Source organism: Cydia pomonella, chromosome 15 (genome assembly GCF_033807575.1).
Source record: "Cydia pomonella isolate Wapato2018A chromosome 15, ilCydPomo1, whole genome shotgun sequence".
NCBI lineage: Eukaryota > Metazoa > Arthropoda > Insecta > Lepidoptera > Tortricidae > Cydia > Cydia pomonella.
The window spans coordinates 11,112,327-11,137,029 of NC_084717.1; the positions used below are offsets into that span (position 1 = coordinate 11,112,327).

The window sequence follows — 24,703 nt, forward strand, 5'->3', positions numbered from 1 at the left end:
GGCTTATTTACAAGTTACTACAAAAACAAATAAACCGACTACTAGTTGCGATTATGTTCGCGATTTCTCTTGCGATACTTCGCAAGTTAGGGAGTCAAAATGGCGACTCACTCATTACGTAATTTAAGTACTTGTTGCATCGTTTTCCTATTACATTTTAGGGTAATTTTTTGCGACCATGGTAACCCCATATTATGATGTCATGATGACGTCATATATGTCTTTCTCTTACCCCTGGTCGCTCGACTTCTTGTCTAGTTATATTGTATGTCTATGTGTTTGACAGTAAACAATATTACAGGATTTGTCTATTTGGGAAAATAAATACAAAACTTAATGGATATGACTAAATAACTGGAAGAGACGCATTTTACTTAAAGTACTACGAAAATGAAAACTACTGAAGACATTGATTTCGGAATTGACCTATTATGAATAGTATTTACTGAAGACGTTTACTGGATTGAATTAATTGAAAAGAAAAATTCCTACTTATGACAAGGCAGTATGGCTTAGAGCTTTAGCCTGTCCAAATGGACGAAGAAAAAAATTTGACAGTAAACAATGAATGTCAAACGAAACGTCACGCTCACGTCAGTCATCGGTTGCCATTTGGGTGGAATGTTATTTTCGCTTTGTGTTCTAAATTAAATAACAAAATGAAGAATTTCCCTGTGTTCGTGTTTCCCGTTTCCCTAGAGTTTTATCTGAGTGCTCGTCACACACACAAACAGTTATTGACTGTTTACAATCCATACGATTTCTCTGTAAATTTTAAAGGTACTTATTATTGTCCTACGTGCGTGGTATTTTTGTGCCTCGGGAATCTAGTTTTAATTTACCTTTGTTATTTCAGTGCTATGTACTGCTCCGAATAAGTTCACAGTGATCGATCCTGAAGGGTTGATAGCTCCTCAAAGTTGCATTGATATTGTTGTACGTTACACCCAACCATCTGTTTTGCATTGCAATACGACAGAGAAGTTTAGAATAACTATGTACGACAGAAATACCCAGCAGGTAAACCACTATGTACCATTTAAAACTTTCGCGTTCTGAACACATTTTTAAACATATTTAAAATCGGGTTTATCGCTAATTTATTTTGTTGCCTTTATTTCCGACGTTTCGACGCAGGTTTCACTGGTCCTAGTCGCCTGTGTCGAAACGTAATGTTTTACGTATGTTTTAAAGACTATATTTTACAACTTTAATTAATTAATTACAATTTAGCAGTGGCTCAATATAGCTCTTGCAAAATGATTTTATTACAGAATATATATTTATATACCTCCAAGAACATACATGTTTATAAAATAATAACCACATGTTTAATTCTCACCCCTAACCTGGCTACTAAGTAGCATTCACATTTTCAAATGCCTATTTTGTGTTCTCTATACAATGAACTTGCAAACACCATATATATATAATAAATATTTTTCCAGGCACTGGGCAAGAGGGACATCCCGACAAAACTATTAGAAGGTGAACCTATAAACCCTAACCTGGAGAGCTTAGGAGACAGTTTCCACCCCCTATCTTCCAGAGTGACCCCCCAGAAGCAGGCAGAAGAACATATGCATGTCAAGTGCAATCATCCACATCACAGGTACTTTTGAACTTTTTAGAATCAAACCGAAGTAAATTCTTCAAATGGCAGTGTGTTAGAGTGTCACCATAAAGGTACAATTGCCGGGTTCCAACTTGTACCTTAAACATTAAATTTATTAGAAAATGTGATTTTTACAATACAATACAAATAATCTTCATTGCACACCTCTAGATGAAAATAATACAAAAAAGAACAGCAACACAAGTAGAGGTAAACCACAGGTAGTCTTATTGCTGAAAAGCAATCTCTTCTAGATAACCTTAAGGAAGTGGGACATTTATTGGAGTACTTTTGTGTGATGTCACTACAAAGTCAGTGTAGAGTTGGATTAGAACTTGAAGGAGTCTATTGACCATTTTATTATACTATTTTAACACAGATCAGCACAACATTTGTTAAGTTCAAACTCTATGTGCTATTTGTATTTTTAATGCATATAGACTAATAAACTTTTTAGTTTTTAAAAAGGTGTGGAGTAGACATAGATTTAATATCCTTTACACATTTATTAAAATTATTTGATCCTAAAGATTTATACAGCATTAATAGCATTATGTATATTTTGAAAATAGAGTAATGAAAGGTATATAATATAGTCAATAATTATATTTAGTTTGCTGATTATATTGACCAAAAACAATTGATAACTGAATTTACGTCACCATTGATATCATTACATTTATAAAGTACAAGATAACAATGTTCACCTGTAACTAACCAATTGAATGAGGTTGTTAACCTGCTTTAATTTGTTTTTCAATGAGTGGGGATTTGCTAATTAATTGAAATGATGGCTTTGACTATCAATTTGGTTGCAAATCGGTAGGCATAATAACTACTACACACAAGAACAGTAAATTTGTCTTTAATTAGTGTAGTCTTGATATTTATTAAAAATTGCCTAACTCAACACATTCTCAGTCTAGTGCCCCATATATGGGTCACGCCAAACTATCTCTACACGTCCATGCCCCACATATGGGTCATGAAGATATGAGCAGGTACGCACTTAGATTATGTTAGCTTCATACTGCAAGATAGATAGAAGTATAATAATATTTTTGGCTAGTTATAGTTATACAACAGCATATAGAAAGTTATTGTTCTAATTCGAGCACATGCTTGTTTTTTTCTTAGTGACCCATATATAAAGCATGGTGTGATTGAAGTGGACATAACATATGAGCCAATGCATACATGTAGTATGGGGACTATTAAGGTCTTCGCGCACTATACCAATTCCACACCAACTCAACTCACTTTTGGTTCACCTTAGTGGACGACGAGTGGACGACGCGTAGACCACTCGTCGTTACCTAAATTTTAAACATTGTACTATAGGACATACAAGATAAGGCTTTAATTTCAATATTTAATTTTGAGTCGAGTGGCTGTTGAGTTGTAACAATGTGCTAAGACCTTTAATGTGTTAAATTAAAAATCCTTAGTTATGTCTATACACATTATTTATTTGTTTTACCGTCTCACTTTCCAGAGAACATCAGCCAGTAAATGTAGTGGCAGTAGCAGTGAGCATATGCTGCATTGCCGCACTCCTGCTTCCAACCCAGCCGGAAACAGTTGTTGAATCACAGTTCCCGGAGTGGCTCCACATTGGATCCAACCTCAAATTAGTGTTTTCTTTTGTCCTAGGGCTTGTCAGTATGCTAGTACTACGACCATAAGACCTATATTTTAGACCTAAATTCTTTGTGTATGCTTTAATACTTGTATTTTATGGACGGTTTTGAAACCCTGCATGTACAAACTTGAATATAACAGGGATTGTTTTATTTGTTATATGCACATTTTACATGCTTTCAAAGGATAGGTAATTTTATAAAAATATTAATTGTAAATAAATTTTCATAGTTGTGTAACTATGTTGAATTCTGTTGTTCTAAAACCTATAGCATAAATCGCCAGGTATATATGATCGCAGTGTGCTTTTAAGTGTAAATTAAGCTAAAGAATAATGGAGTCTATATTAAGAGTGCTCCAAGAAATTTAAGGTTCAACCTCAGATAAAGTCCTATTTACAATTTGGTCTAATCAACGTAAGTGCATTGTGTATAATTAATGTGGAACCCGGCGATGTGTCGCGATTGGACGTCGCGGCGACACAACTGGTTTCTATGTATTTCTATGAAATACCATTCGAAGTCAGCGACGCGTCCCCGAGTAGCCGGGTCCACACAGAGGAGGAGGAGGAGGAGGCGCGCTCAGGCGAGGACAACGCGCGCGCCGCCTCGGCCGAGGCACGCTACACTGGTCGGTCCTGAGCGTGAGGAAATTGCCTCGCGCGTATTATGCTCGCTCAGTGTGGACCCGCCTAGTGTGGACTCACTCGGACCCAACTGCATATGGCGCTACCGTTCTGCAGTCGGGGTCAAAATTATAACACAGCGAGTACATCGACACGTCGCCAGGTTCCAAAGAAATTAACGTACATATTGACTATTTCATTTGGCAATACAGAAATCATTAGGGGCATAAATAATATCTAAAAATGTAATAAATATTAATATATGTAAGAAATATTTTAAAACAAAATATGTATTTATATACTGTGTAAAGTTGTCCCTAGAATTCAGGTATTATTTGATTGTGGTTTATTTTAATTTGTGCAGCTCATGATTTGTCATTTAAAGGTAATACCTTCTAGATATATTTTTCTTGTATTGGTGCAATGCAGACATTATTTTGTTTTAAACTTGACATAATCTACTTTAAATTGGTATAAGGTGCTAAATGTATCAGAATGATGATACTGTGTGATAGTGTGATATTATTTTTTTACCTTACTCTTAATTGGTTATTTTAAATTTATAAAATTACAAATTAGAAGAGTCACCCCCTACTATATTTCATATTGAGAGTATTTTGCATTTAAATCCAAAAGCGAAGTACAGTCAGCATCAAAAGTAATGGATGAAACAAGGTGTCAAAAGTATCTACCATTCTGTAACAGCTTAGCAAAATTTGATGGTTTTATATGTAGAACACTTACGACTGTAAAAGATATACTTTTGAATGTGAATTTTAGAGATTTAGATAGATAGATAGAATACTCTTTATTGGCACACCTCAGTAAAAATATACAAGAAAATAAACCATTGATTAAATTTAGAGGCAGACAACAGGCGGTCTTATCGCTAAAAAGCGATCTCTTCCAGACAACCTTTGGGTAGCGGAAATAGAGAAGTTAATCGAAAAAGTAGGTGTTGCTAAACCATTATGAAGCCTAGATTCACACACACAATAACAGTGAATAAACATACACATATAAGGAATATAAATAGACATACATATAAATATATATAAAATTAACCGAAACATAGCTAAATATAACAGCAGCATGTCAGCCACTATGTACTATATAAACACTAAGGGAGAGATAAATAATGTTCTTTGAGTGATTTTTTAAACACAGCAAGAGATTGAGCGCATCTAATGCCAACGGGTAAGGAGTTCCAGAGTCGGACAGCTTGAAAAGTAAATGAAGTGTTGTAAAATTTTGTAGAAGAAGATGGGACGGAGAGAAGCAGGCTGCGCGACAGCCTCACAGAATTTAGGTAGTTAAAACGCTCCTTGAGATAGCGGGGAGTTGCTGGAAGGAAAATAATAGAATATAGGAGAGACAGAATATGAAAGTTACGTTAGATTTATCTATATTTGGAAAAGTTATCCGGAATATCAGATACTTTTGGCGCTGACTGTAAATACATATCTTTTAAAAGATTTTTATAAAAAAAAGCGTAGTATTTGCTGCTCTTACTTACCCATTTAAATTCCATTCCTATTCTGTAATTACTATTATAAATAGTGTACATACGTAAATTATTTTGTATATTGACAGCGTGTGTGTAAACCGTATGATTGCGCGGGGACCATTGTTGTGGACGAGTATTGATACCAAATAGTATGGTGGGGACATTGAAATAAAGTACCTTAAGCAAAATAGTTTTTTTATTGTACAATCAATTTACTTACTAACATACTTTTACATCATACATAATTAAAGACGACGTTGGTGAAATCGTCAGTTTTATAAACGCCTGTAACATGTTAATGCAACAAAGAACTGCTTTTATAAAGCCCTTAATTAAGATGATTCTCTTAAATACAAATCATTATATCCTAATTTAAGATTAATCTAACAGTTATCTCAGTCATAGACTATAATGAATGTCTGTCTTTTGAATCAAATTGCTAAGTTTAATTGAGGAGCTTATATTAAAAACCTGATTTGTCACAAAAAATTCTAAATTACATTAATGTTACCAGTCTATAGAAAATTAAACATAACATCTATATAAAATGTGTCGTCACTGCATAAATGTTATTTTCCCATGGTAGGTATTTTGATTTTGTATATCGGGATCATGGATCATATGCAAAAAGAGTTTAGTCTATAAGAATTTCTCATACAAGAAGTGATTGGTCACTTCAGCCAATCGCTAACAGTCTGTTGCCGCCATTGTGCCTATGGGGAAAACACTTTTTGTTTGGTTTAATGTAAAGTTTTTCAAAGTACTCTTACGTCAAACTGAAAAATAGATTTGGTGTTACGAACAGAATATGATTTCTCCTTATAACGTTCGTGTATAAAGGGTTTTGTTCAAAATGTCCAAGCAAAACACGATTTGTCCATTTTTAAATCGCAAAAGTTTAAGTTAATTTGTATGGGTAGTTATTCCGAATAATTTTAAAAAGGTATTAGTCTGCAATATTCTTTTCACCACACCAACTGGTAAAGGATCTCTTGATTGTTCAAAAACTAATGAGGAAGTTGCACTTTAGCCACATGTGGGACAAAGTAATGAAATGCAAATTTTGAGTTGTTTCCTTATGATAGCTAGTAGAATTTACTTTTAAATGATTTCGAATGTTTTTTTTTATTACGTTCATTTGGATTAAATTTATTTGGTATTTCATAGTTAGTAGTTTTCTTGCGTTGGCGTGGTGAACATTTTTGTGTTTCACTCGGTGGCAGTTTGTTTAACCATCGTGTGTTGAAACCCTCGCAACGCTCAAGATTCCACTTCTCGAACCGCTCACTACGCTCGTGGTTCAATTTTGGAACTTTTCGCTTGCTCGGGTATCAATATTAGCATGAGCGGTTAAACAACCACTCTGCCCCCTTGTAAAACAAATAACTATTTTAATAATTAACAACCCAAACTTTCAGTTGTAGGTAATACGAAATAATAGTTTTTTGCCATTTATCTCACAAGGAAAAGTACCCAACTGTCCGGTTCCGATTTGATTTATATTTATATATGTTATAGTATACTCTTACCAGCCATTAACTAGCAAGTTGCTTGAGCATCACTTTCTATAGGAGTTAGAAGATTTAGTAACTTTTTAGTACTTAGGAGGACAATTTCTCCCAATAGGTTGAGTTTGGGCAGCTAAAAAAAATACGTGTCCGTTATTTTAGACTACTCTATAACATATATAAATATAAATCAAATCGGAACCGGACAGTTGGGTACCTTTCCTTGTCAGTTTGACATCACGGTGACAAATTACGTTTTGAATATAAACCCCTCACATATCCTCAGTTCGAGGGAATTTAAATCATATCCAATTGAAATAGAGTTGCATTTGTTGTGTTTAATTTTTAAACTAAATATTATTTATTATTTCCCACTTTTGTCTACTTTAATATCAGTAGTAAATTCTGGAGTTTTCACTTATATGGCTGGTTTTTAGGATTAGGAGGCTATGCTGGCGCCATCTGTATAATACTTCAACCGGCCAACTCCATTGAAAGAGGCATCAGCACCTGCTTATCAGCGTTAAGTACAAGTATGTGTATGTATGTCAAGTTTAAGTTTTTAATTTAGTTTAGGCCGCAAGTTGGCTGTCTCTCTAACGTGTACAGCTCTTATCGAAGCAAAATATAGTTTAATATAGTCTAGATGAGTGGTGATGGTGTTCCCACACTGGTACATTGGGTTATACAATTTCATAACATCGTGACAGGTACAAACATAATATAAAACTGTCAATACTATCATATTCTCCCTGGCAACTTAACTGCCAGTGTGGGAGCACCAGTAATTGTACAGTAATTGTTTTACCCAAGTGTCACCTGTCAATTCCACGAATAGTATCAAAATATGTTTTATGGCCTGAATGGTCTCTAAGCTCTTTAAGCCAAATCTCGTAGAACAAAACTAGTGAGAGTTAAAACGTATCCTGGCATCATCTGTAAAGACTTTTAACAGTTGCCAACCTCATTTACGTCTTACTCTCGCGCCGGAGAAACTGCTGGCTGGCCTAAATCTAAAAATTGAACTTAACATTGAAATTGGACCAGGGACTTCGAAAGCTTTGTCAATCTTACTAATATTTCATAGTTTTACAAAAGAGTAAGTGGTTAATGGTTTCTAAACTGAGAGTTATCCTGTTAAACCAGAAATACACTTCGTGGTTTGTTATCGCATTATCCTCTATGACTCATCTATTTGGTTTGTAATATTAATATAATATAGGTACACCAGAGAAGAGATGCATGTGGATGTGATTTTTTATATTCTTGCTGCTTATACAATTGTATTCTTTGCATGCTGTTTGTGGACAGCTGAATAAGGAGGACAATAACAAACGTGAACATCTGTAACAGTACCCTTTTCATCAAATAAATTATGTATGTACGTATGTATGTATATACTTTATTGTACATAGAAATAAAAACACGAAAAACACAGTTACAGAGTAAATTAAATACAACAACGGCGAACTTATCCCTGTATGGGATCTCTTCCAGTTAACCTTTGACGAAATGAGTAAAACAGAAGTAACGGCGAATGAATGACAAACACATGTGTACAATCACTGAAACACAAAAGTGTACAATCACTGAAATTAACGAAATGCACGTTTAGAATACTTACACATTTGTATCAGCAAATATACATAGATAGAAAAATAACCATAAAATAATACATACATATATATATAAATAAAAAAAATAAATAAATATTCAATATATAATATAAATAGATATGAATTCGAACCAGAAAAGTAAAGGAAATTAAAAAAGTAGAAGTATTCAATGGAACTAGGAAGTCGTAACCAAAGTATCGGAAAGCCACAATTTTTTAAGCTTCTCCTTGAGTGATGCTACAGATTGGGATTGCCTCACGGACACCGGAATCTCGATAACTTGACGGCATGGACAGTAAAGGATTTCTTGTATGTGCGCGTCGTATTGGAAGGAATCGTGAGTAAAAGATTGGTGCTTGATCGAAGGCGATGACCACTACCAGCAGCTAAATAACTAAACCTTTCGGAAAGGTAAGGTGGCGAAGCAGGATTAAATAGAACATTGAAAAGCAATGATAGGACATGCACATCTCGTCGACGACGAATCGGAAGCCAGCCAAGCTGCGATCGAAACTGGGATACATGATCAAACTTACGTAGACCGAAAATGTATCGAATACAAATATTTTGCAATTGCTCGAGTTTGTCCAGTAACTCCTCACTAAGGTCCAAGAAAGCAGTATCAGCGTAATCTAACAACGGGAGTAAAAGTGAACAAGCGAGAGTTAGTTTGGTTTGAAGAGGAAGGAAATTTTGAAGACGCCTCAGTGAGTGGAGAGACGCAAAAAGTTTATTGCTAATGTCAGAAACATGAGCCGACCAGGACAAGGTTTGATCAATGATGATACTCAAGTTCTTAACTGTAAAAGAAAAAGGGATATCAAAACGCACTTTGGGTACATCTCCGACAATTTGGACACAAAATAAGGACCACCAAAGATAATTGCTTGCGATTTTTTTGCATTAACTTTCAAACCAAACTTATTCGCCCAGCAACGAATTGACTCAAGGTCGCCATTTATTCTATCAACTAAAGATGAAAAATCATCAATGCTAGCCGCTGCGTAAATCTGCAAATCATCCGCGTAAAGGTGGAAGCTACAATTTAAGGACTCAGTAACGCCATTAATGAAAATTGAGAAAAGGAGAGGAGAGAGTATCCCTCCTTGGGGGACACCAGCAGAAAGATCACACCACTCCGAGACCTGTCGTCAACCTTGACACGCTGGCGCCTCCCAAAGAGATAGTTACGGAACTAAGACAAAGCTGTATGACAAACATTAAACGTACGAAGGATATGAAGGAGAATATCAAAATCCACCGTATTAAAGGCACTACTGAAGTCTAAAAGTACCAGGACCGTGAGCTTTTTATTCTCAATATTAAAACGAATGTCATCAGTGCCCTTCACCAACGCCGTGACAGTGCTATGCCCGGGGCGGAAACCTGACTGAAACCGATTCAACAAATTATGCTTGTGGAGATGTCAAAGGAGGCGACGCTTAACAAAATGTTCGATGATTTTAGACAAAACTGGGAGAATGGAGATGGGCCGATATTGAGAAAAGGATGTGGGATTAGAAGTTTTAGGAAGAGGGATAACATGAGCAAGTTTCCACATAGCAGGGAATGTACCAGATGAAAAGGAGAAATTTATGATTTCGGAAAAGATAGGGGCAATTGTATCCGCCACGAGCATAAGCATGTCCAGACTAAGGTGATCTTCACCGACAGCCTTCGTTTTAATATTTTTTAAGATTGTAACACCCTCTTGTGGAGAAATATTGTCATGAGTAAAAGTAGAGTCACAGTCAGAGCGAAGGTTATTGGCAAGAGAAGAATTATTTATGTGGTCATCGGAAAACAAACTACGAAGCGTATACTCAGTATAAAAGAGTGTCCTTAATAGTGTAACTGTCCAAAAAACACCCTGTACAAGTACATACTTATGGTGCCACAAATGGCTGATTAGATTGATTAGACTATAGTTGAGATCGCTTTCGTTATTTTTGTGAAAGGCATAAAGGGAAGAGTACCCAAACTCACATCTAAAGTTCTTACAAAAACGCAACAGTCATAAGATTGGTAGGCGTAAGCTGTGCTCTATCGAGGTCGGGGTTTATAACTATCGATATCCATCCATCGGATCTCTTAATTTTATACCGTAGGTATTATACCCGGTATAGCTACTATTAGACCGCGAGCCAGGAACAGATTTCCATATCGCCTCCCGGCCAAAAACTCATATAGTATATAATATAATGGCTATGTAAAATCAACCCTCGTGCTCCCGTTTGATACTTTGTTAGATGATAGTTTAGATGCTATTGTAACTTTAAAAAATCGTTAGCCGGTTGTATCGCGGCGGTAAGAACGTCAGCTGGTCGCATGAACATGTTAAAAAAGAAGCGCTTTATCTTTTTATGATAGTAATTAAAAAAAATGAAACTTTGCATGCAGCATTCCATCAAGCATTCCAAATAAACGATTACGCAATTTACAAATTAGGCATACTTTGCATAAAGTGGTAAGGCGTGTATTTTTTTACATGTTCATGTCATCAACCGACGGTCTTTCCGCCGCGATAAAACCGGCTGACTGTTTCTTTAATCTATGATAGCATCTAAAGTATCAACCGGGAGGCTATGACTGACGATATATGCTCCTGGCGGCGCCGCGGTCTATATAGTATATACGGAATACCTAATACTAATAAATTTTAGTAACTAGATGATGATTAAGTATTATTTAACATTCGATCATAGGCTCGTCGTCAGCAATCAGCTGCTCGTGGTCGTCAACGCCTTTTTGCTGTCGCATCTTGTCGTATGCGGCGAACACGGACGTCAGGCATTTGATGTACACCACTGGAACACAATACATTTCCAATTTAAACTATGGCAAGTCTATATATTATTATATCTTTATGTTTTTTTTTGGTCACACCAGCTCGTAAAGGCTCTGTTGAATGTTCGAAAACTGACGAGAAAGCTGAATTTTATCCATAAGAGTGGCAAAGTAATTTAGAACTAACTTTTAACTGATGATTTGAATAATAAAAAAATTATTACGTTCATTTGGATTTGATTTTGTTTGATTTTTTACAGTTAGTATTTTCCTCGCGTTGGAGTGGTGAAAATTTTTGTGTTTCACTCGGTGGCAAAATTTGTTTATCCCTCGAGCTTTGAAACCCTCGCAACGCTCAAGATTCCACTTTTAGAACCAGATTCAATTTTGGAACCTTTCACTTGCTCGGATATCAATATTAGCACGAGCGGTCGAACAACAACACTGCCCACTTGTATAACAAATAACTATTTCCTAATAGAATAATTATTAAGTACAACTAGGTAGGTAATATTGAGCGCCAAGACTTGAACTCACTACGTTATGTTATTACTTATATAATATATAGCAGTTATGTCACCTAAACCGAAAAGCCAATATTCTGTACGGCACTCATTCCACAATACTAGTACCCACCTACTTATTATAATAATTATAAGGAAAACAATATATTCATACCTACTGTGAGCATGATTATTTTAATCATGTATTGCCATTTTTTTTTTCCTTTTAATTAGCACGTCGGTGACTAAACGGTTATAATTATAAATATCACAAATAAAGACGATACATTATTATGCTACATGTTCCCTAGGGCCCTGTTGGTCTAAACTAAACTAAAGAGTCTAGTACCCTGTCTGAATATCTTTAACACTCAAACGCCTTGTTCAGGGACCTGGGGACCTAAAATCGACACGAGTTGCGAATTACCTATTCGCAAGTGTATCGTCCAAAGTTTTAGATTAAGTAAATATGGCCCTTATAATTTTCGATATGGCGCGGAAAGTGCTCATACTCTCACTAGTGCGGGAAAGTGGCACTATATATGTACTGTAACAGTTATTTACGATACAGGGTTCGACAGAACACATAGTTTAAATTGTAATGAGTACCTCCGTTATGTAATATAAGCTAAGTTACAATAAGCGGTTATTATAATCAGAGTAACGTAAAAATTAATACGCCGCGCCCTAACCCTAAAATACTAAGGACGTAGTTTCGCTAAAACAAATAGGATTCCGTCATCCACCAATTTTCTAGTATTTACGCGTGACACACACACATTAACCGTTAGTCAAATTTAAACGTCAGTGCATTAATTATTCGAAGAAAAAAATTAAATACGCGTATGCGTGGTCGAATGTTGCAAAAATAATACCGATCGAAAGAAAAAAGAGGCAGGATTAATTTTCATACATAAGTTAATCAATTATCACATTATCTTTCGTAAAATACGATATTAATCCATGAAGTTGTACCTAAAGTGGAGGGCACTCTCACTTTTTTGCCATACTAAATTGAACCTTATCCCCGAGCTAGAAAGGTGGTCGTACCAAACTAGAGAAAATGTACTCAATCCGCCTAGGTATACATTCGTGACACGCACACATAGAATCCTTCCGCCATTGCAGTGTGTCACAGCTGGTCGTCAGTTGCGCGGCTTCTGTCAAATTATTCATCTATGGCCGCGCCGGCTTATATACATCTACCCTTTCGCTAGACTCTTTCTGCTATCTTTCTGCTAAGAGTGTCAGGGAAACATTTTTTTATGTGTTCTTCTTAGCAGAAAGAGACCTAAAGGAGTGTAATAACCTCTTTAATCGGCGTTCTGTCTGTGAGACAAAAGACGGCCTACCGTGAAAATCGAAATTTCTTTATCTGCCTCTCTTGCATATTTGAGCGGTAGAGAGAGATAAAGAAATTTAGGTTTTCCCGGTATGCCCTCAGCAACGTCGGTGGCAAACAAGCATACGGCCCGCCTGATGGTAAGCAGCCTCCGTAGCCTATGTACGCCTGCAACTCCAGAGGAGTTACCTGCGCGTTGCCAACCCTAAACCCGCCCCCCCCCCCCCCCCCCCCTCGTTGAGCTCTGGCAACCTTACTCACCGGCAGGAACACAACACTATGAGTAGGGTCTAGTGTTATTTGGCTGCTGTTTTCTGTAAGGTGGAGGTACTTATCCAGTTGGGCTCTGCTCTAGATCTGGAATGACATCCACTGGCTGTGCCCTACCACACAAAGCGAGATGACATTCACAATGCCCATACCTCTCTTTTGGACGTAGTTTAAGGACGTACCCGTGTCCCGGGTCCGGGTACGTAGGAGCATTCCACAAAAGGCTGAGGTAGGCTCGATATTACAGGAAGAGATCTATTTTATCGCGGACGAGCGGACGTGACGCGTATGGCTACCTCTGTATTACTTATATACCGTTTAATTTAAAACTAAGTTATCAGATGTTATTATGACAAATATCAGTTTTTTAGCTTTATTAGAAGTGTTAAAGAAATAGCGACACGTACACGACACTTTTTTGGAATCCCCTATACATCAGTACGTAATATAATGTAGGTACTCGTATGTCCTGATACTTACATGTCAATATGAAGGTGATCAGACTCGTGACCCAGAAACCGCTGATCACTTCCAGCAAGGCGCTCAGCAGGTACATGATGCTCATCGCAACGCCGAACAGGAAGTATGTCATCACGAAGTTCACTCTCTTCTGTAAGTTGTAAAAAGAGGACTTAGTTCATCTCCGGCTCGAAGGACCATGTAGCGTACGTGACTTAGTGTGGTACAGAAACTACCTAAGTGAACATTTACATATTTAAGTAACATAATAATTTATAGTTTACTTAAACTCTGTATATTTGCAATAAGTACCATGCTGTTAAAAAATCTGTTTATTATTGTGTTGTGACCAAACTTCGCTCAAAATAAATAACCATACCCTATACTGTATGCGTCGAGCCATATTTTTTGAACTAATTTTTATAAGTGGCGACTAGAATTTTCATTAAGTACTGTTTCAACACCAGGTAGTACAGGCTCTCTTTTTTCTTCAAAACGTAATGAGAAAGTTGCATTTTTTTCACAAGACAGCGAATAGTTATTTGTTTTACAACGAGGGCAAAGTTATGTTTAACCGCTCGTGCTAATATTGATACCCGAGCAAGCGAAAGATTCCAAATAGTTAACTACGAGCGTAGCGAGTGGTTCGAGTAGTGGAATCTTGAGCGTTGAGACGGTTAAAGAAACTTTGCCTCCGAGTGAAACACAACATTTTTCACCACAACCACGCGAGGAAACTACAAACTACGAAATAACAAAAAAAACAAATTAAATCAAATCTAAATGAAGAAATAAAAAAATTATCATTCAAATTCATCATTTAAAAGTCAATTCTACTAGCTAACATAAGGAAAGAAATTTGCAACTGATTACTTTGCCCCTTGCGCCACATGTGGATAAATAAAATGCAACTTTCTCATTAGTTTTTGAAGAATCAAGAGGCCTATTATAGGCCCGTACCAGTTGGTGTGGTGAAAAGTAAATATGAACGTCATTAGGATTTTATTTGTGATTACAATCAGTATTTTCCACACCTTGGTGTGATAAAAAAATGTTTCACTCGCTAGCAAAAGTTCGTCTAACCATCGTGCCTTGAAACCCTTGCAACGCTTAGATTCCACTTTTCGAACCACTCCCTATGTATTTATTTACCTATATCAAGCACTGACCTTCACAATACCAATGATCAGCATAACCGAGATTACGATCCACAGTAGACAAACAATCATAGCGAAGCCCACGAGGACAGTTTTTACTGATTTGTCCGAAACCAACTCCAAGATGTGGTGATGAGGCTTGGATGCGATGTTCGGGATCTGTGATTTAAAGGCCTCGGCGTGTACTGGTAATATAATCACGGCAGTGATAATTATCTTGATCAAAGATACCACCTGAAAAATATTAGTTATTTACGATACAAGTGCAGAAAATAGCAAATTCGCAACGAGTGGTGATTAATTAAAACGCGACCGAAGGGAGTGTTTTAAATCGCCACGAGTTGCGAATTATCTATTCGCACGTGTATCGTACAACGTTTTACAGTACATATGGCTCTTTTAAAGTAGCACCATATGTACTGTAAAAATATTTCCGTCAAAGTACGATTTGGACTCTAGGTAGGTATTTAGAGTTGGATCAAAGCTAACTCTGAAGTGTGGCAATATCATCAACAATGTCTCATTTCTAAGAAAATATGACATTTATTATAATGACACTCGCTCACTTTGTTCTATTCTAGTGTCGGTGCAGAGTTCGTTTAAAAGAAGGTCTCTACTTAGCATTTATTGCCACGTGTGCAAATTTGTTTGTGTTCAATGTTTTATTCTATGTAATTGTATTTAAAATTTTACTAAATTTTCTAATTCCTTTAATTAAAGGAATATTTTTTAGTGGTAAATGGTTAGTTTTAACTAGTTTTAAGAGGGACGAATAGCTTTGCGATCCTAGCGACATAACGGATTTTTTTCTATGAAATCCCATTTCGGGAGAAAATGATTTGCACTAACCAAATCTTAACAAATCATTTTGATTTGGATGTCGATCGCTTCAGCATATTATATTCTAGGATTATAGGATTCACTTAAAAAAAAAAATTCGGATCCGGACTACGGTCCGCCATTTATTTTGGTGACCCGTGCATGCTATAATGTTTTTTTTTCACATAGCTTCTTGGGTTCTGTGATAGCTGTCATCTCAATACAAGTTGGCATTTTAAGGTTAGAAATTGTATTGAGATGACAGCTGTCACAGAACCTAAGCTATGTGAAAAATATTATATAGGGACCGTGCGCGTTGGAGGTCTGCCATCTTGTGGTCTGAATCGGAACCATAAACATGCACATTTACACGTCAAGTGTTTTCTTGTGCATTGTAGGTTCTGCCATCTTGTGGGCTACATCGGAACAATAAACCTCACATTTACGCTTCGCGCCAAAAATCTGACAGCTCCTGTGCTGCCGCCTACAGTTCATGCACGCTCCCTTAGGAACTATAACAATTTATTTAGGTACCTATTTTATTATCAGCATAATATATTATTCCCGGTAACTATTAATAGACATCATAGACATAATATTTACGCTTCATTTAGTATTATTGCTGAGCTGGCGCGTAGGTACGGAATGTAAAATAATTCTGAGTTCTCGAAATTCAATCTTAACTCGTATCAGGTATCAGCTAGGCGTACTAACAAATGAAACTCAGCGAAATTGTATCGCCCATCGCAGACTTTCAGAGAATCGGCACTCGGCAGCCATATTAGTGCCGTCAAGGTCATAAATATTTATACAAATATACACCTCACTTCATCGGCAACTGAAATGAATGAACCGGTCCATTCTGTTCTGGGTTCTGAGGGCCTACCGCGAACCACGTTCGACGTGTTGCCTCTCTGTCGCACTTGTATATTCATACGTAAGCGTGACAGAGAGCCAACCCGTCGAACGTGGTTCGCGGTAAGCCCTCTGGGCTATAACCGCGAAAATCGAAGTTCGTCAATTGCGGGCATGTTTCTCTGTCAGTCTTATTCCGTCTTAGTGAGAGTAAAAGAGAAAGATCCCCACAATTTGCGAATTTTGGTTTTTGCGGTAGGCCCCCTGAACTATATCAAACAAAGGTTCTGAATTACCGAGTGTTTCATGCAACACGAGCAAATAATAACTTTTGATTAACAACTTTTAAAAATTATGATATCTTTAGATTTTATCTTTTTCATACAAATTTAATATTATTTTCAATATACGCTGAAATCAGTGTGTTTGACGTTGCTTGTCACGCTTTAAACGTAACAAAATTCGAAAGACATTGCGTCTTAGAATTAACTTCAATGTGTAATCATAATTAAATCATAAGTTATTTTTAAAAGTTGTTGAACAAATGTTGGCGAGTTTGAGGAGTACAGTCTACAGTTTAATTTATAGTTCATGTTACAGGAAACACCCAGTATATGAAAATATTAACCATACAAAATAATTCGGCCTGCAATGTAACGCAACACACAAGTTACAAGCTTTTTAAAGTACCTATAACTGTCAATACTTGTTGGCAGTTACTATAAATAGCCCGTATCTCGTATTGTCATGCATATTATGTCTCGTAATGTTTGCAGTACATTGCCGCTCGGTAAACTTTAAAAAAAATATTACGGGGTCATAATGAAGAGTAACTTAAAAAAACTGAATTCATGATTACGGATAAATACAATATCTGGTTTAATTTATCGCCCGTAATTAAATTTTTCTGGTTTTCCTAACTTTTTACAATTAGGTAAAAAAACAAGTAAGTACTTAAATGTAATAAGTTTTTGGCTAAAAATTCATTTTTGGTACAAGCTTTTATCGCTGACTGTACTTTTTTTCCACTGGCAACTAATAATCATCGAGAAAATTCTAAAAACCCCAAACACAGGTATTAGGTTGCGTTGTTTTATCATAGAGTTCCTATGGCTACCTCCTGTCTCCATCATCAGATCAGCTTGATGGTACCATAATATTGCATTGTCACCCGACTTACATATGTATGCAAATTTTCAGCTTCATTGGAAACCGGGAAGTGGGTCAAATTTAACTTGCAAGATTTGTCCCATACATACTAACAGTTAATTACGCAAGTTAAATAAAAGCTTGTAAAGATCAAACAGTATAAATATTAGTAGGTACATATGAGGTACATACTTTATTTCAGACAAGAGCAATGTAGTCTCGTCTATTGGTCACTCGACTTATTCGCCGAATTCTATTGTGTTGTGTTGTGTTTTCATAAAATCAAAAAGCTTAATTTATTACCGTCCCGCACATTCAGGACGTAACAACTACCTGACGCCATTATGTACCTACATTCCAAAACAAACACTTGACCTATTTGACTGACATCTTTATTGGGGCGCTTAACAGAAGGTCGGTTTCAAGTTTTTAGGGTTCCGTAGTTAAACTAGGAAGCTTTATTATGATAAGATGTAAATGTAATTAATTATATTTTCATTACACATGCTCTGGAAAATGGCTCATTGTTTACCTATTTGGTTGACTCAAACTCAACTAGTTTGAGTCAACCACTCGCTCTTACTATTTGCGAGTACCTAAGTAGTTGCAATAGGTATGTCATATTATGTTATACAGGTAGAAATAATAGTAAATATAAGCATCTGTTTGTTTACAATAAATAGTAGGCGCATGGCACACTGCATCCGGTTCGCACGTCGCTCCGAAGTTTGAACGAGACAACGCTATGCGGGTATTATATTAATTATAGCGACATCCCGCTCGCACGTCGGAGCGACGTGTGAATCGGATGCAGTGTGCCATAAGACGTAAGTAGGCATTTTATTTTGTTAGTAGGCCTCGAGGGCTCTTTTAAAATTGAATACCTACATTTATAGTGACATAATATAGTGATATGAAATAGTACATTACGATACAAGTGCGAAAAATAGGAAATTCGAAACGAGTGGCGATAAATTGGAACACGACCGACGGGAGTGTTTTAAATCGACACGAGTTGCGAATTACCTATTCGCACATGTATCGTACAACGTTTTACAGTACATATGGCCCTTTTAATATTCGACATAGTAACGTAATATGCTAATTTTCGCACTAGTGCGGTAAAGTAACACCATATGTACTGTAAAATACATAGCAACATTTGTAAATACAAGAGTACAAGAGGCAATTCTGGGCAGGTAATCATTACATTATAATAATCTTAAAATAAATCATTACTACCATAGGTACCATACATTGTATGTTAGTCAAAAATACCATAAACCGCAAGTTTTTTTATGTAATTAAAGCTTAACCAGAATTCAATGTTATAGTAATTAAAATTAAATGAGGAGTTAGTGGGCCTATTAAACCCGACAGATTAAAGGTGTATTTTTGACCGCAAATCGATCTTGTTTTAGACATGTACATTTTTTGTGAACGAAGTAAAAAACGCCTTTTTAGCTGTCTGCCACTATACGAGTATATTGTGACATGGTTTACCTACCTACACATACCTACTGACAAACATTCACTGTTTTAAAAGAAACTCGCAATTCTTATCTGTAAATTAAAAACTTTACTTATTCATTGTAATTTTTTTGTTCGCCAAGATGTAAAAAGAAATATCGTGTCGTGTGCATAAGTAGGTACAGTCAATGATAATATGACCAAAACTCATATAACATTTTTTGCTCCTCATGACCTCAGGAATGCATGGTTAAAATCTGTTAGGTTTAAGAGACCCACAATGTATACCTATTTAACTAATCTCGTTTATGATATGTAGTGAAATTATTGCTTCGTAAATAGGCATGTAGGTAGGTATATACCTAAGTACTCACTTTCATACATAAAAATAAGCTTAGGGAGATATTTTGTAACTAATGATTGTTACGTGTTATTAAATATTAATTTAGTTATTTTTGTTTTTCTATTAAGAAAAACAATTATGTTTGTATCACCCCGTTAAATAACCAAGGCTGATCGACAAACAGTTTCCCTTAAAGTTCTTGTTAGTAAAAAATACAAAAAAAAAATTAAAGACCAACATCACGCAAATAAAGGGTTAATACTCACAAAAGTAGCTATCCCCAGCAGTATACACCCCGTCTCCAATTTTAAACAAAAACAACACTTTTCAGCCATCATTATCACTGATCAAAAAACAAAACTTTTTGATTAGTCAGCTACAGCTAACAAGGAAACCATCGAATCCCTATGTAGTGCATTTATAATTAGCTAAATTATATTTTTCTGTGCAAAAATATTAAATAGAAATATTTTTGAACACAACTGTCTCTCCCTGTGTTATACTTATACTGGCTAATTAGTAATATGAGAGCTTCCCGTTCTGGATGCAAGTTCAAACTAGAGACGCGTACAAACATAGATTGTCAAATAGTCGATGAAACGACAAATTACAGGGTGTTTTTGCAACCCTGCCATGTTTTGCGAAGTAAATCTGTATATGGCATACTGAACTTTATTAGGGGACTAACTCCAAAATTACGAAAAATATAAAATATAGGTAGGTACTCTCCGTCTAGGTTTGAAATGAGACAATCGGGCTTCAGGCCTGGACCAGGGTTACAACCGCGAAAATCGAAGTTCGTCAATTGCGGGCATTTTTCTCTGTCACTCTAATTACGTCTTAGTGAGAGTAAAAGAGAAAGATCCCTGCAATTTGCGAAATTCGGTTTTCGCGGTAGGCCCACAGACTGCTAGCTATAGCAAACTATCATTTCGACAGATCCTATAATAGGTACATGCATACCAATGCATATAAAAATAGAATATACACCAGCTCGTAAAGGCTCAAAAGCTAATAAGAAAGTTGCATTTTATACCCTAGAGTAGAGTGGAAAAGTAACTTGATGCCAATTTTAGATTGAGCCTCACGTCGGCTGGTAGAATTGACTTTTGAATTAGGTTTTTGAATAAGTAATAAATATTCAATAGCGTACATTTGGATTTAATTTGTAATAAACGTTTTTCAGACAACACTGAACTCGCGTTGATTTGGTGCAAAAAATTGAGTTTCACTGGGTGTAGCAAAGGTTGTTTGACCCTCGTGCCTTGAAAACGCTCAAGATTCCACTTGCTCGGTTATCAATATTAGCATGAGAGATTAAACAACAACTTTTCCCCCTTGTACAGCAAATAACTAATGTACTCAACGCGATATCTCTTTTAAAGCTAAGCTTTGCTTGCCTTGGTATGGGCATTTATTTGTGTGTTTCTCGCAGATACCTTTTCCTGAGTTATGGATATTTTATTATATATTTAATAAGTATTTGTATATATCTATTCGTTATATACTTATAGACTGTCAAGCCATTTCCGTTAGTAGAAAAAAGCGGCAAATAAAAAAAAATTGGCGGGAAGGGTAAAATTTGAGTTTCGCGCCTTTTTCTACTGACAAAGTCGTTTGACCGGCTATAATATATCCGATATCGTTATATAGTACCCACAAAACACAAGCCTTATTGAGCTTCCTGTGGGACAAGGTAGATTTGGCATGATTATCCCATAATATTCAATTACCTATAATATTATTTTATTATTTAATAATGTAGGCAGAGGCACATACTCGTAAAACGTGCTTGTTATTTACGGGTCTCTGGTATACGTATGAAGTATAGGTACGTCAATATTTAAAAGAATATTAGAGATTCAAATTTGTAGAGCGACTCAGGGACGGACTTTAATATTTTATAAAAAAAAGACTACTAGTGTTTATTAACATTTACCTGTCAAGATGATTAGTCACTATGGAACTTATATGAAAACTGAACTATGGCGTCACGGTCAAGTCACCTACTTTTTTTAGTTCCAGGTTTCCGATTTATTAAATTTTCTATTTAATAAATCGGAAACCTAAAAGTGTTAAAGTGTGAAAAAATATCCGCTCTCTACTTTTTTCTAATACTTAATTAATTAATTATTAGAAAAAAGTAGAAGATAATTCTTTTTAGCTTTATTTCGTCCATGGTGTGAAATAATTTATTATAAACACATGGGAAATATCCCTATTAAAACATAGATTGCAGGTACTTATCAAACAGTGAGAATTTTGTTCAATTAACTTTTAAAAATTATGAAGTCTAGTTTCCTTATAAAGTATATACCTATTATCTTCAATATACGCCACCGTCATTGTAATTGACGTTGTTTGTCACGTCTTAAACATAACAAAATTTACAATACATTGCTTTTTAGAATAAACTGCAAAAAAAACAAATTTTTAAAGGTCGTTGAACAACTGTTGGGTTGAGGAGTACAGCTTACAGTTAAATTTTTTGCTTCTGTTACAGGCCCCACCCGGTATTCCTATATATATTTATTATATCACCGATATCACGTCACGATAGTATCATATCATTTTGTTAAAATACTTTGTGTATTGTATTTTTGCTGTAGAAAAATACTTTATATATTTCATAAAACAATACCTACATACCTACTTAAGTACATGATAAACAGTACCCCTAGTGTAAATAAATTCTATTTTGAAACGTGACGTACGCGTTTGCGTTTAGTCTCATTTTGTATTGGATTTAGAAAGAGCGCGCCAAGCGGGACGTTTTGGAAACTCAAAATCCTATACAAAATGACACTTAACGCAAACGCGTACGTCACGTTTCGCTGTCGAAAATATTTACACTAGGGGTACTGAAAAAAGGAAATGAAAAAAAAAAACTATAAGGTACAGTCAACCAATTTGAATCCTAGGCCACTATAGAACCTTGTCGCTTTATACTTGACACGCATCACTCAATAAGCACTGTCGTAGAAGTCATTATGGCATGGTTCTATAGTGGCCTAGGAATCAAATTGGTTGACTGTACCTATTAAAAAATAAAAAATGTAAGCTCATCCTTGGTATCTCTTTGAAATCCTTTTTTAGCAAAATTTCATTTTAACTTATGTAGGTATACTTAATTGAGATTCCAATATTGGCCTAAGGCTTCAGTCACATGGACGCGGACCAATGTGTGAGAGAGACAGCGCTTTCAACATTATAGAGCGATATCTCATTTACACACCGCCGCGGCTTCCGTGTGATCGAACCTTAATGCTTCTCTGTCTCAAGTGCCTGAGATCGATAAGGGCTGACCTGACATAAGTAAGATAAGCTTTTTTCAAGTGGGTACATATTTATGTAAGTAAGTGTGAATTATATCTAGCTAGCTATTATTAAGAGTTTTAACTCACGTCACAAATTTGTATGAATAAACCCTTGTTAAATTACGGTCAATTTGAAAGTGAAAGATCAATGGGACATGCCTCCATGGGCAATTATGCCTACTCAACGAATGCAAAATGGCGCAAAAGTTAGAGGCCAATCCACTTTTATCGCACTTTGGCGTTTCCTAACTCTAATCAAAAGGAAGTTTAAGTGATTTGTTGGTTGTTCAACTTGTTCATACCCATACTTATCAATCAATTGGTTGCTGAACAACCAACAACTGGCCTTCTTAATAGTGAAATAAATTCCAATCAAAGACTTATTTATTTAATTATTTTATTAATTATATTTATTTAAAATTATTTAATTATCTTTCAGTATGTATCGATACATGAAACTTGAATATTCCAGAAATTAACTAATTTTAATTAATTAAGCTTAACTTTTTTAATAACTTCAGCCTAACTTGGGAAATGACCGAACGGGATAGTCTTATGTATCTTTCAGTAGGAATAGCAAAGAAAGCGCTATTATTGTTTTTCTACTCGTCGACTGTAATGGTTGAATTAAGATTTCATGAACCAAACTGTAATTCGGTACTTTTCATGTATGGGCTTCCAACTCAACTATAATATTCATTTCGAAACGGCTTAGTTAACTATAATGAAATGGACCAATCACAGCTCGCCGCGGTCAAGAGGACGAAACAAAACTATAGCTCAAATTAATTATTTATTTTAGGTTATATAGTAGAAACAATTGCTTCATAAGTCATAAACGCACATAACCCTTAATATAGCAACATCCACAGACTACGAAAACCGCTTACCATTTCTTGTTAGTCTCCATAGGCTACGGTGGCCAAAATCGAGAAAAAAAACTGTCTAAAAATTGAATTTAGCAAAGAGCAAAGTACCAGGGCTATAACCGCGAAAATCGAAGTTCGTCAATTGCGGGCATTTTTCTCTGTCACTCTAATTACATCTTAGTGAGAGTAAAAGAGAAAGAACCCCGCAATTTGTGAAGGTGTCGTTGACCACCCAGCCGGGTCCCGACGGCCAGGGCGCGTATGAGTATGAAGGTATTGCGGTTGCTCGCGTATCTTAAATATAGTTGGTCAAACCAAATTGTCAGTAAATAAGAACAAAAAAACTATACTCATCCTTTTTTTGGGTGCAACTACTAGTGTAAAACAAAGATAGTATGATTCTCTCTGTCTATGTTTGACATGAGATTGTCCTTTGATAATCTATAGTTGTATACTTTTGGTTTGTTTACCTGTATGATTTTATTAGTTTAAAGTATTATTTTTATTAACTCATAGAAAAAGTATTGTATACAATACTGATATAATCAAGCTTTTCAATCTTGTACCTTACTTTGGCAACTTAGCAAGCTTCGTTGCCAAAACACGGTACTCGACTGAAAAGCTCTCTATTATATCACGATTGTATAAAATACTCTTGTCGTTGTCACAAGCGAAGCGTAAAACAAGTCTCTGCGTGAAACACATCAATGGGAGCAGATATTGTGTGCAGCAATGTTACGCGATTTCACAACTTAATTCCTTGAGATAAATACCATCTACGATACGTTAAATCAACTCTCTCATATAATTCGACTTATTTTGCTTTGTTGCTTCCAGTGTTGACCACATTG

General features: G+C 35.8%; 2 protein-coding genes across 2 annotated transcripts; one reads left to right on the plus strand and one right to left on the minus strand.

Annotated features, from left to right (window-relative positions):
* Positions 1 to 550: 550 nt before the first annotated feature.
* LOC133525791 (motile sperm domain-containing protein 1-like) lies at positions 551 to 6,554 on the plus strand. The gene is made up of 4 exons (XM_061862181.1): positions 551 to 780; positions 857 to 1,020; positions 1,449 to 1,612; positions 3,111 to 6,554. Exons 1-4 carry the CDS (start codon positions 660 to 662, stop codon positions 3,298 to 3,300), a joined length of 639 nt encoding a protein of 212 aa, XP_061718165.1. The 5' UTR covers positions 551 to 659; the 3' UTR covers positions 3,301 to 6,554.
* LOC133525792 (uncharacterized) lies at positions 5,566 to 20,753 on the minus strand. The gene is made up of 4 exons (XM_061862182.1): positions 19,933 to 20,753; positions 15,043 to 15,264; positions 13,895 to 14,024; positions 5,566 to 11,319 (listed from the first exon to the last, which is right to left on the minus strand). The coding sequence occupies exons 1-4, from the start codon at positions 20,002 to 20,004 to the stop codon at positions 11,201 to 11,203; spliced, it is 543 nt and encodes a 180-aa protein (XP_061718166.1). The 5' UTR covers positions 20,005 to 20,753; the 3' UTR covers positions 5,566 to 11,200.
* Between the last annotated feature and the right edge of the window lie 3,950 nt (positions 20,754 to 24,703).